The sequence below is a fragment of the Carlito syrichta genome, unplaced genomic scaffold (assembly GCF_000164805.1).
Source record: "Carlito syrichta isolate Samal-C Ts95f unplaced genomic scaffold, Tarsius_syrichta-2.0.1 Scaffold302333, whole genome shotgun sequence".
NCBI classification, from domain to species: Eukaryota; Metazoa; Chordata; class Mammalia; order Primates; family Tarsiidae; genus Carlito; species Carlito syrichta.
The window spans coordinates 50,847-63,363 of record NW_007246429.1 but is presented as its reverse complement, the minus strand read 5'-3'; the positions used below and the strand labels follow the sequence as shown (position 1 = coordinate 63,363).

At 44.4% G+C, this 12,517-nt stretch overlaps 1 protein-coding gene across 1 annotated transcript; it reads right to left on the bottom strand.

Moving 5' to 3' along the window:
- Positions 1-3,277: 3,277 nt before the first annotated feature.
- AHSG (alpha 2-HS glycoprotein) lies at positions 3,278-12,173 on the bottom strand. The gene is made up of 7 exons (XM_008056359.1): positions 11,799-12,173; positions 9,410-9,520; positions 8,737-8,821; positions 7,628-7,791; positions 6,296-6,397; positions 4,635-4,718; positions 3,278-4,004 (listed from the first exon to the last, which is right to left on the bottom strand). The coding sequence occupies exons 1-7, from the start codon at positions 12,009-12,011 to the stop codon at positions 3,672-3,674; spliced, it is 1,092 nt and encodes a 363-aa protein (XP_008054550.1). The 5' UTR covers positions 12,012-12,173; the 3' UTR covers positions 3,278-3,671.
- Positions 12,174-12,517: the final 344 nt, after the last annotated feature.

The following is a 12,517-nucleotide window of genomic DNA, read 5'->3' as shown; positions in this document are numbered from 1 at the left end:
AGGCCAAGATGAGAGGATTGCCTGAGCCTGCAGATTTGGAACCAGCCTGGACAACATGGTGAGGCCCCGTCTCCACAATAAATCAAAAAAATTAGCCAGGTGTGGTAGCACGTGCCTGTAGTTTTGGCTACTTGGAAGACTGAGGTGGAAGGATCTCAGGAGTGCAGCAGGTCGATGCTGGAGTGACTGTGAGTGTACCACTGTACTTCAGCCTGGGTGACAGAGTGAGACTCCAACTCAAAAACAAAACAAAACAAACAAACAAAAACAAAGAATGCCATATCACACAAGTTACATATTCTTGCTTTAAATCAGGATTAAAAATACACGATTTACCTATTTTTTTTTGAGTCGGAGTCTCACTCTGTCGCCCAGACTGGAGTGCAGTGGCCACTCCCGGCCACCGCAGCCTTGACCTGCTGGTCTCCAGCGATCCTTCCACCTCAGCCTTCCAAGTAGCTGGAACTACAGGCGTGTGCTATCCTGCCCGGATGATTTTTGATTTATTGTAGAGATGAGGTCTCACCAAGTTGCCCAGGCGGTTCTTGAACCCGCAGGCTCAGGCTATCCACTCACCTCAGCCTCCCAAACCGCGGGATTACAGGCTGAGCCACCGAGCCCGGCTTACAATTTATCTTTTAATGAGGAAAATGTAAAGATATAGTGGACCAGTTGAGGTTTGAACATACAAAATAGTTACATGTCATGAGCTTTTGAGTCAAGTAAATTTTAAATAGTGAGATATTAAAATAGCAATAAAGTCTCGCAAAACGTGAAACAATTTAAATTCCCTATATTTAAAAATTAGCCCCAAATTACACATTTTTATAGCAAGTGCACTGTGAGTCTTGTTTACACCATTGTCATATGACTAGCCCATGGAAGAGAAATACCCATCACTCTTTATCAATATCATGGGAATTAAATTTTTTCCACATGCAGAAAAATTTTGATAACTGATGATGATTGCTATTTTATATTCTAGTGTTTTCTTCTTCTTCTTCTTCTTTTTTTTTTTTTTTTGAGTTGGAGTCTCACTCCGTCGCCCAGGCTGGAGTGCAATGGCATGCTCACGGGCATCCCAGCCTCAGCCTCCCAAAGTGCTGGGATTACAGTCTTGAACCACCGTGTCCGGTCCTATGTTTTATTATTCTGATGTTATTATAATTGTAAATATTTGTATTTTCTTATCTAGCAAACACTCTTAACTGGTAGTAATGGTACAAGTACTAAAAAATGAACCTGAAATCCAGTAACTTTGAAACACGAATGAGATGTGGTTAAAAAGCTACTAAGAAGACAAATAAATGAGACATATACAGTGCTATTAATTTAGAAGAGAGCACTCTGCCAAATATTAAAGAGAATGTTAAAAAAATACAGAGCAGCATTAATGCAAAAATGAGTGAGAAGAGCAGTAGATTTAACAGTTTTGTAATGCATCCTCTCTAATTTATGTTTGTTGTGGGGAAAAGAAGTAATTCTAAAATAATGTACATTTTGGATAATGCTCTCTTTACGTATGCATCCTTTAGAGAAAATATGTCATGTAGGAATTGTTTTAGGTAAATTCGGGTGAGGAAATCCTGGAGATATTTGGAAATACAATGTTGGAATTCAAGAAAGAGGTGAAATCTGGAGCTATGAAGCTGTAGGTTATCTGGGTAAGACTGATAGTTTAAATCATGAGAGAGGATGAAGTTGCCAAGCAGAGTTTGAAGCTACCAAATTCAGGGTAGAAAGAAGCAGCAGAAACCAAGGGCACTTCCTGAGAACCTAGAATGTATCAAGAAGGTTCCATGCACATTCTTATAACATCTCATTTAATCCTCTCCCGTGTCTGACTGTTATGTATACCTGCTTGTTTAATGAGGGCAGCAAGAAGTGAAAAGTGAAGCAGCTGGGCCCAGGTTTTGCAAGTCTGTCTAACTTCACCCCTTCCTTGAGAAGCATGAGATCAAGGCATGAGTTAGGCAGACAGAAAATTCAACTGCATACATTTTAAGTTGGAGAGGAGGGAAATTGAGGTAACCCAGATGAAACGGACAGTGCTCACTGCCTCAGTAAATGACCCCACCATCCACCCAGTTAACCAAGTCACAAATCTGGGTGTCTTCATTCTTTATCTCTTTCTTACTCCACATCAAATCCATCAGCAGGTCCTGGAAGTTCTATCTCCAAACTATATCTTTTTCAATCGTGTCTGCTGCCCACTAGCTTAGACCAAGACATGCTAATCTTTCCCTAGAAAGCTCTGGTTCACTTCCTATCCTGTGACCACTCTTGCCTAACTGTATCCCACCTACAGCAACAACATGCCACCCTAGACAACCAGGATGCCCCTCCTAGTGCAACAGCACCTGCCATTGCTCACCATGTCCTCTGAATCGGTCAACTAAAACAAAGACCTTTTCTCAGTCTTCATCCTCATTGGTCTTTCTGCAGCATTTAGAATGGCTGCTCATATCTTCTTCTTCTCTGTGATACCTAGTGGTTTTCTTACTTTCTTGGCCATTTCTTCTGGTGACTGAAATATTGGCAAAACCTCTAAGCATGAGTGATGAGGTGTCAACACTTGAGTCAATCTCCTTGGTTCAAGTAAAGACCCTCATCTGGCTGTTAGTCCCACCCCTCTAAAATTCCATCAGTAAGGGCCCATCACTGAAGTCAATCAGAGAAACCTAATGCTGATAGAAAAAAATTGAAATTGTCTGGGCACTATTCTATAGTAGGGACTGTCTACTCCCATGTGCTGGCTGAGTACTTGGATAGTGTCTACAAATGTCCACTGGATTCACCTGTCCAGGTATCCTTTCTGTAACTTACTATAAACTAGAACTTTGACTTGGGTTCTTAAAATAGACTAGCTAGAGAGACCAATGCTGCATTGTACAGGTATTTTAAACATAAATAATGAGCAGATATAATTAAAGTGAGGATTCTGTGTTAATTACCAATACCTCCTTACCTGGGCATTGGGGAAAACCAATGATTGGTTTGTCTGTACAAAGTTCAGGCACTTAGCTCTCCTTTAGCAATATTTCCTGTCTCTTACAAAATGAAAATAATTATTTTCTCATAAGGAAATGGCCATCTCTTATAGGTTGTGAGCAGATCCTAGTTTCACTCTTTCCTGTGTAGATGAATACACTAATTTTTGTTCTCTTTTGAGTCTATTTTCACTTTGATTTTGATTAGGGATAGTGTATGGTTGTTGGGACAACAGACTACACATGTGAGCAGACCCTGGATAAAGTAGGGAAAAATCATGACCACATTTCAGCTTAGAACCTTCTTTATTAAGGAAGGTCCTGCAGGCACTTTTATTAACAGGCAGTATAAGCTTAGCAAGAGCACCTCTCAAAGTCACAGTTCGAATGGTTTTTATGAGGTCAACCAGAAGGCAGAGAGCACATTGATGGTGGCTTATCATCAAAACCATGACAATCAAGTTGTGACCTATGCCTTCTGTCAGACATAACCATCACCCCCCACCCCCTGCTTCTTTCCTCTGAGGAATGAAGGGAAGTTGGGATTCAAGACTTGATATTAATCTAGACCACATGTGACACTTACTTAGACAGCAGACAAGGTCCCACCTGTGCCCAGGCTTGGACAAAATGGTAGCTATGTTCTTTGTGCCAAACCTTCTCGTCTCTGCTGTGTCTGGCCTAGACTTTGAAGTATCTGACTCTTCCTGGGCATAGGGGAGCCACTGGACCAACACCAGCAACCACACTGGGTTGAGCCACGTTGGCTGTTCTCCCTGGGTGGAATGCTTCTCCTGAGGCTGACTCCACCGAGGCCACCCCTGGGAAGGTATGGCGCAGGTCGTAGTGTGCCCGGTGTACTGGAAGTCCTGGGTGAGCTGCCATCACCTGGGGTCCTACCACCAGGGAAGCTACAGGTGGGCCAGCTGGAGGGGACACAGGAGCAGCTGGGTCCACCACAGGGTTGGGGCCTTCTGTGTTGGCGCCGTCTGGTTGGGGCTGTGGGACCACAGGCTGGAGAGAGGACAATTTCCTTTGGTTAGTTTGCTTCCTCCTCCCAGACAAGGCCACCCATGGATCTGGCTGGCACTCCCACTCAATTCTCTCATATTAAAATTTTTTATTTGCAGAGCATCGGGCAAAAAAAAAAAAAAAGACTCTCTAGGTACAAAAGATTGTCAGCAGGGACTGGGCTATGGTGGCCCCGTTCTTACCAGAATTATCTTGGTGATAGTGGACTTACACACACATGCTCCATGAGTAAAAGCGCCCCACCTATGGCTAACCTACACCAGCAGTGTCACCTTCTTTGTCATCTGAACTTGCAGCCACTGGAAGTTGTCAGACAGACGTGACCGCCTAGTTTCTGCAACTCAGAAAACCACTCCCACCTCCTACAGATAAAAAGGTAGTCTTGCCAACTACACAGCAGAATGGTTCTGCCCTATAGTCACCAGTTCTTGGGAGGGGAAGACATGACTGAAATGTCCTTCCATTTGGTGATGATTCTACATACCCCAGCGTTACTTTATATTGTGAGGGTCAGAGGGATAGGACATGTCCTGTAATTACTAACGTACTGCATAAACATGAAGGGGTTGTTATATTCTGAAGGTTTAAGCAAGCTATTCATGAAGCTGTTACCTGTGTTTGGAACATGGTACAGGTCACTGCAACCTCTTCCCCACCAAGCTTCTTAGTGAGCGTTGCCTTACAGAAGCCATATTGCTGCCCACAGAAAGAGAGAAGGAATGTTAACTGATTTTATTTTTTATTTTTTGAGTTGGAGTCTCACTCTGTTGCCCAGGCTAGAGTGCAGTGGCACACTCACGGCCACCCCAGCATCAACCTGATGGGCTCAGGAGATCCTTCTGCCTGAGCCTTCCAATTAGCCGGAACTACGGGCGCACGCTACAATGCCTGACTAATTTTGTTTATTTATTGTAGAGATGAGGTCTCACCAAGTTGCCCAGGCTAGTCTTGAACCCATGGGCTCAGGCAATCCTCTCACCTAGGCCTCCCAAAGTGCTGGGATTACAGGCTTGAGCCACTGCACCTGGTCTGTTAACTGGTTGACACTCCAATACAGCAAGACAAAAAAAAAAACCACTTAAATTCTTAATTCCTTTAAAAAAAAAAACAACCCTTTTTCTTAAAGGTTACAGTTTCTGCTTGGAGAAGATATATGTAATTCTATATATGACAAAAAAATTCCAAATACTTTGAGAGTGAGAGAGATCACCCACAGTGGTGACTCACAGAGAACTACTGTTAACATTGATGTATTTCTTTCTTATATTTATTTATTTCTTTATTATTTTTTCAGCTGGCATCTCATTGTCGCCTAGCCTGGAGTGCAGTGGCACACTCACGGCCACCCCAGCGTCGACTCAGTGGGCTCCGGCGATCCTTCTGCCTCAGCCTTCCAGGTAGCAGGAACTACAAGTGTGTGCTACCATGCCCGGTTAATTTTTTTTATTTTATTGTAGAGACAAGATCTTGTCAAGTTGCCTGGGATGGTCTCGAACCCGCGGGTTCAGGCAATCCACTCGCTTCAGCTTCCCAAAGTGCTGGGATTACAGGCTGCCGCACGGAGCCCGGCTTTCTTATTTTTAAATACTATTAAATAGAAATTTAAAATTGAGATCACTGTGACTATACCATGTTGTATCCTGTGTTTTTCACTTACTATAATAGCATTTTCTCATATTATTCATTATATTTTGAAAACATAATTTTTAGTGTCTGAATAATTTTCTGTTTACTAATGTGCCATATATTATTCAATGACACCCTCCTGTTGGGTACTTAGATATTATTTTAGTCATTTTATATCTATGATAAATCATCTTTATGGATACATTCTTGTCAAACATTTCAATGACTTATTTAGGCTAAAACTCTAGAAGGGAACATTCCTGGGTCAAGAATTTGAAAGTCTTTGTAGCAGAGTTATGTCTAGAAAATCCACACTTCAGACTCCCAGCAGCTGGGCATGACTGGGATGCATTGGGAGACTGCCTCTGTCTTTCAGGCTCCATGTGCTTCCAGTGGGTGAGATGACTTGGTGACAGCTCTTAAATGAGGAGGTGACACCCCACAGAATATCACCCAACCCCACAGGGAGGAGGCACTCTACACAGTGATTCTCTTTCCCCACAGAATATCACCCAACCCCACAGGGAGGAGGCACTCTACACAGTGATTCTCTTTCCACAACCACAAGATACGAACGACACAAGGGTGCTCTGTTTTACAACATGCTTTGCCTGGGTGGCAACAAGCTGAGGCCTTGACCCACTCACCTCTTCTGCCAGCAGATTGCATTTGGCTGGATCTGTGACCTCTTTAGCAACACAGTCAGTGGCAGCCACTGCGAACTCCACATAGGTAGAAGCTGGGAAAGGCTGATAAGGATAAATAAACATGCTCTTGAGGCAACATGATTCAGAACGAAAAGGCCAGAGAAGGAGAAGCTGAAGGGAAGTAGCAGGAGTCACCGCATGGCAAAACTTCAGGGAGCACCATTCACATAAACCACACGTGGGGCCCGGGAAACACACCCCTGACCGGCTCACATAGGGCAGCCGTTGTGTGACTGTGTCCTGAAGCACTTGTACTACAGAGGTGGGAGGTTGGGTCTTCCCTGAAGGAGCAGCAGATATCCATTGCCCACCATTCAGGGCAGAGGTGAGTTTTCAAATGGGAAATGGCAATCACAAGGCCAGCTTTAGACTGACATGAGTGGGAACACTGCCTCCCTCTAGCCCTCATCCTTGGGGCTGTACCTTGAGACCCAAGGTTTGGTTTGCTCCAAGATAGGGTGGGAGAGTGAAGAGTTGTGTACTCTTTCACCTATTTCATAGAGCAGGATCAAATGAAAAAAAAATGTAGATGGGAGTAAGGAAGATATTGCTTGTGCTTTTTCTTTCTTATAGTACTTAGAACATATGGACACTTAAAATCATAAAACATCTGCTATTTGGTACAATCTGGGGTAGGGATGCTCTGACAATCACATATTCTGATTAATAGAATTACCAACTATATTAATGTATTCCAAGTATGCCATGACTGGTGTCCAGAATACTAGTCTTCTTAAACATCAGAATTCTCTTGCATTCAAATATGATAAACCATCTGCAGTACATTGAGCTGTTTTCTCCCATGATTCAAAATGCATTTTAGGGTCCAGCCATTATAAGTTTGTCAGTGTAAGTAGGCTCATGGCTTTATAAGTATTAATTACCAGATTGTAGCAGATGTTCAGCAGGGATTGGAGATAAATGTATGGAGACCAGTGAATTTACAGTAATGCTTCTGGACTACGTGGGATCCTTTAGCTGCTAACACTGAGCTCTGGATTTAATTAAAACTGAGGGAGTGGGAATGTGCCTGGCTGCTGTATGTTAGAGCAGCTTTGCACAGGGCAAGTACTTAGGGTTTTTTAGGGCCTCATGACAGTCAGGGTTCTCCCACCCCTCAGGACACTTTCTTCCCCTTTCCAACCAACACCGTCTTGCCCTCTTGTAACTGCCCCTGTGTCTGTTCCTCCCTCACCCCTTCTCCACCATATACAGTACACTCCCAAAGTGCCACCAAACTGCCCAATCTGTCAAATGAATCTCAGTCTTTACCACAAGTTGACCCCGGGAAACTTCCACAAGCTGAAAATAGGAGCCGTTACTCTGAGCATTGAAGGCAGCCAGGGCAACTTCTGTAGCATGCACCACCCGGGTGTCGTTCAGCAGGGCCAACAGGGGACAGTTTGGGCACACCTTGCGCACATCCTCAGCTGAGTCTACACAGAGAGGAGAAATTCAGATCTAGGCAGTAATTATCCATGGCATTCACCCAGCTCTGCTTATTTAAAAAGGGTTAAGGAGCCAGGCTCGGTGGCTCAGCCTGTAACCCCGCGCCTTTGGGCGGCTGAGGTGAGTGGATTGCCTGAGCCCATGAGTTCGAGACCCGCCTGGGCAGCAAGACCTCATCTCTACAATAAATCAAAAAATCAGCCGGGCGTGGTAGCGCATGCCTGTAATTCCGGCTACTTGGAAGGCTGAGGCGGAAGGATCGCCGGAGCCCAGCAGGTCGAGGCTGCGGTGACCGGGTGGCCACTGCACTCCAGTCTGGGTGGCAGAGTGAGACTCCAACTCAAAAAAAAAAAAAGGGTTAAGGTAGCTGGGCACAGTGGCTCATGCCTGTAATCCAGAGGTAAGAGAATTGCCTGAGTCCAGGGGTTCAAGATCAGTCTGGGCAACTTGGTGAGACCTCATCTCTACAATAAAGAAAAATTAACTGGGTATGGTGGTACACGCCTGTAGTTTCAGTTACTTGGAAAGCTGAGGCGGAAGGATCACCTGAGCCCAGCAAGTTGAGGCTGCAGTGGCTGTGAGCATGCCACTGCATTCCAACCTGAGTTTTAGAGTGAGGCTCTAACTAAAAAAAATGTACAGGGTTAAGGTGTGCACCATATTATTTCAGGCATTTTCTCTGCTTCTTACTAAACCTTCAAGGACTTGTATCATGCTGGTTTTTCTGCAGAAGTCCCCACATCATGGGTAACTTTCACCCCCAATAAAAACAGTCCCTTAAAAAAACCAGAAATCCCAGAACCCAGGAAATTTGGCCTGTCCTTTTTCTCACTAATGAAGTGGCTAGAACTAATTAACTTGAAAATTATTAAGATCCTTTTCCCACTCTTTCTACTAGGTAAATAATAATAATAATAATAAATCATCTCTACCTGGACTGGAATCACATTTTGCAAACAACACAGTAAACTGGCCATTTTTTTTCATCAACCGGACATCACAGTCTCCTTCCACAGCCTAGAGAAATAAACCCACATGAGGGTCCAGAAGGACAGCTGGCCTTTCACTGATCACATGGGAGGGGTCCCTCCAGGCATGGTTGTCAAAGGTGACCTTCAAAAAAAATCACCTTCCATATAATGGACCTTGAACATCCAATGCAATACTATAAGAAAATGACTGACGGTACTGGGAAACTATGGGGAGGGGGGGATGGGATTAACAGTAGCAAATATCTGTCGGGGGATGGGAAAACACCTCTTATCAATAGGGTGCCTGAATGAAACGTAATTGTACACCTAACCCTTAACTGTACCCCACAAAACCATAATAAAAAATACTGATTAATGGAAAAAAAAATCACCTTCACTGGGTACTATTGAAACATGACACTTTCTGCTTTTAGGGAGGGCTACAAGAAGAAAGTTGAAAGACTATAAAAATCAGTCCCAGGAAAGGCAGCATCAAATGGCAATTTTAGAGACTGTACACTGGCTAGCCAAGCAGGTAGACTGAGGAACTGGATGAAATAGGCCTGCTCTTTGCTGAACCATGGTAGAACTGACCCCAGGCACCACCCACAGGCACCCTAAGAAAGGCACTCACATGGTCCACTAGCTGCCTCGCGGTGCAGTTTTCCAGAGGGGTTGGGTCTCGTACATGGCAGATGGTCTCCAGCGTATCTAATTCAAGCTCAAATAACTCTCCGAGCGGCCACTGTGGAGACACAGAACGAAGAAGTGAGCAGCAGCCCATCCCCCAGATCCTGCTGTGTGGGTCAAAGTATGAGCCTGCATTGGGCTTGAGCCTGCCTCCTTTTTGGAGAGGTGAGGATGACTCTTACTCTAAGTCTGCAACTCCATCTACCTCTAAACTGGCCTATGGACAGAACAATGACCAGGGCTTCTCTGATCTTCCTCTGTCAACTGGGCAAGTGCCAAATAGTGCTTGCAAGGAAGGAGGGGACATGGGTTTGGACAAGGTAATAGAGCCACAATGCTCACTCGGAGCTCTATTTGTAAACTAAAAATGAGTGTTGATACTTATTTTTTAATTTTTAAAATTTCACCCTCAGCTAGTGGTTTGGAAGATTCAGCTTTGGATCTTCTCAGTCAAGCTACAAAGTAAGGAGGTACAGGGTAATATGTTACAGCCTTTTCTTTACTCATTCTCTCTCTCTCTCTCTAACTTTCTATTCTTCCCTTCTCATTATTTAGTCCCCTTCCTTTCCCTATTTTCTTTTCCTTCCTAAAGATCTTTGTTGCTTCTGTCCTTGGCTTTTTCTTTTTTTTGTCTTGTACGGTAGTAGATGGCTAGATGCAAAGATGCTGCTCTCTGCTACTCCCCCTGCTGGTGATGATAGGAACGAGCACGTCTTCCTCTGACTGAAAACTGTATGTCTCTTGTGTAGACATGAAGACATTACCAGGAAGCCAGTATAAATCCTTGGAGTTTTTCTTGTCAGTTAATCTGTTCTTGTGTCCTTTCCTCAAAGCCTAGAAAATACAGAATGCCTTTTTTTCTCTCTACTCAGCTCCGCTTGCCTCTCATTTTGGTTCTGCCCAACTCAGTATTTGAAGCTTCAGAATCTCCTCCCTCAAAGGAAGTTCTGTATTTTACGGTATAGAGATGTGCCCGAGGTAACTTTCTGAAAACATTCAGAGCTGCGGTGAATAGGAGCCAGGTACACCTGGGTTCCTCCAGGAAAGTCTCTCTCAAGTTCTGTCTTTAGCGAAAAACACAATGCCTATTCATCACCTTTCCCCTCAGGTTTGCATGTTGTGTGTTTATTTTCCCTGAATGGATCAATGTTTCTGAACCACCATTATACATTCATGTGCCTTCAGAACTCTTAAAACCCATGTGGGGCAATCCTGATTTCAATATCTTGTCCCTTTGTGAGCGCAAATGTCAGTCATCAGTTGTCAGTCGTTGGGACTTCCTGGTATTTACCTTATTTTCCTTCCTAGACTGTAAACTCTTGTGGGTACAGACTGAGTCTTTCTCATCTTTGAATTAGGTAGAACCATTAAAACTGCCAGTGTTTGCTTTCTTTTGATATGCAAAAATGGCAATTTTATATGGTTCAACCTAATATCTCCCACAGCATCTGGCACTGGTTCTTGCCTAAGAAAAGCTTGTAAGAAATGTTTGCTGAAAGAATGATCCTTAGTCAGACATAAAATCTAATTTCAAAACAGGCAGTAAACAGATGACTTTTTCCCCACCTCTCTAAAACTCTTGACTGATCCTTATGGCATAGTTTACAGCTTCATCTTTGTTGTCACTGGCTTCAGGCTGCACTGGTTCCTGTCTGGCATGTGAGGAAGTGAATCCTGTTCATGCCAAGACTTCTCTCTGAGATGTGGGTAATGGCCTTTGGGAGGCAGCTAGTATAGACGAAGGAACATAGGTCTGGAATTAAATCCCAGCCTGAATGCTTACTAATTATATGACCTTGGGCAAAAAAGGACAATGCCTCGGAGTCCTTGTTTCTTCTTGTGTAAGACAAGGAAATCATGCCTACCACACAGGTCTGGAGGGCAGGGCAGGGTGGAGGGTGGATGAGATAATCCATGAAACAACCTGGCACAAATGCCAGTTTTAGTCGCTCTCTGTCTTCATCAGAGAGAAATAAAAACAGATAAGTCATATTCAGCCTGTGGTAACTTGGCACTAGAAGCTGGCCTCTTGGGCCAGTATTCCAGCAAGCAGTGCTTTCCACCTGTGATCTGCAAACTATCATTTTGCATTAGAGGCCTTTTTTTTTCTTCTGCATGCTGCCCCACGCCTCACCCAGCACCCTCTTGAGACCCATGACTGCAGTCCAGAATGTCTCTCCTCTTGTCTTCTGCCTGTACCTGCCTTTGCTCCAGGGAAGAAATCAGAGTTTACCCCTCTGCAGTTTCATGTGTGTTGGGAGTTGCCGACCTTTTGAGGCACCCAGTTGAGCTCCACATAGTTCTGTCAGTTCATATGCAGCAGGTTCACTTACCTTATACCACACCTTCACTTTGTCAATCTGATTCAGGATTTGCTTGAAACCCTGGAGAAGTTTGCTATTGATGTAGTTTATGGCCACCAGGGCTGCTTGCTCAGTTTCTGGGTCATCGCAGTTCAGTTGTCTATAATTCAGCCCTGGGCCGTGCGGAGCCGAGTGGCAGCCCCAGAGTTGAGCAAGACAGAAGAGCAGGATGAGGGACTTCATGGCTGTCCCAGAGAGGCCCCGGCAGGTGGGCAGGAGACTGAAGACTTCAGGACCAACCTAGATCCTCTGCTGGGAAAGGCAGACCCATGAAGGATGATGGCCTTTATTTATCTGTTGGAGCCAGCTGGAATAATTGCATAAGAACGTAGGATGCTTTCTGTTCTGGTTCCAAAAAAGTTCCTGCAAATATCAGCCCTGGAAAAGCAAACAGGTTAGGACATCACTGGTTCCCAAGAAATCTGCCAAAGTCCATGCTGCTGCTGTTGTTGAGATGCTCCAAAGTCTGCTTGGAACATGGTAACAGTAGCAAAGAGAGAAGACCGTTGAGGGGACAAGGTGGACACAGTTGGTCCCAGAGTGCAGTGGGCTTGGCAGTAGAGGAAGCATCCTCCATTGTGATATGAACATGCTAGGGGGAAGGGGGGTTTCCTCTCTGTGAGAGGGAAGAGGGATATTCAGCAATTTGATAAAATCCTCTAATGTTGGGGAGATTCACTTTTCCAAGA

Excerpts from the sequence above, each read along its gene's own strand:
- AHSG (XM_008056359.1), bottom strand. The coding sequence starts at position 12,011 with ATGAAGTCCCTCATCCTGCTCTTCTGTCTTGCTCAACTCTGGGGCTGC. Across the intron at positions 9,521-11,798 it reads AAGTGAAGGTGTGGTATAAG|TGGCCGCTCGGAGAGTTATT; the intron begins GTAAGTGAACCT and ends GTGTCTCCACAG. Across the intron at positions 4,719-6,295 it reads GCAATCTGCTGGCAGAAGAG|CAATATGGCTTCTGTAAGGC; the intron begins GTGAGTGGGTCA and ends TTCTGTGGGCAG.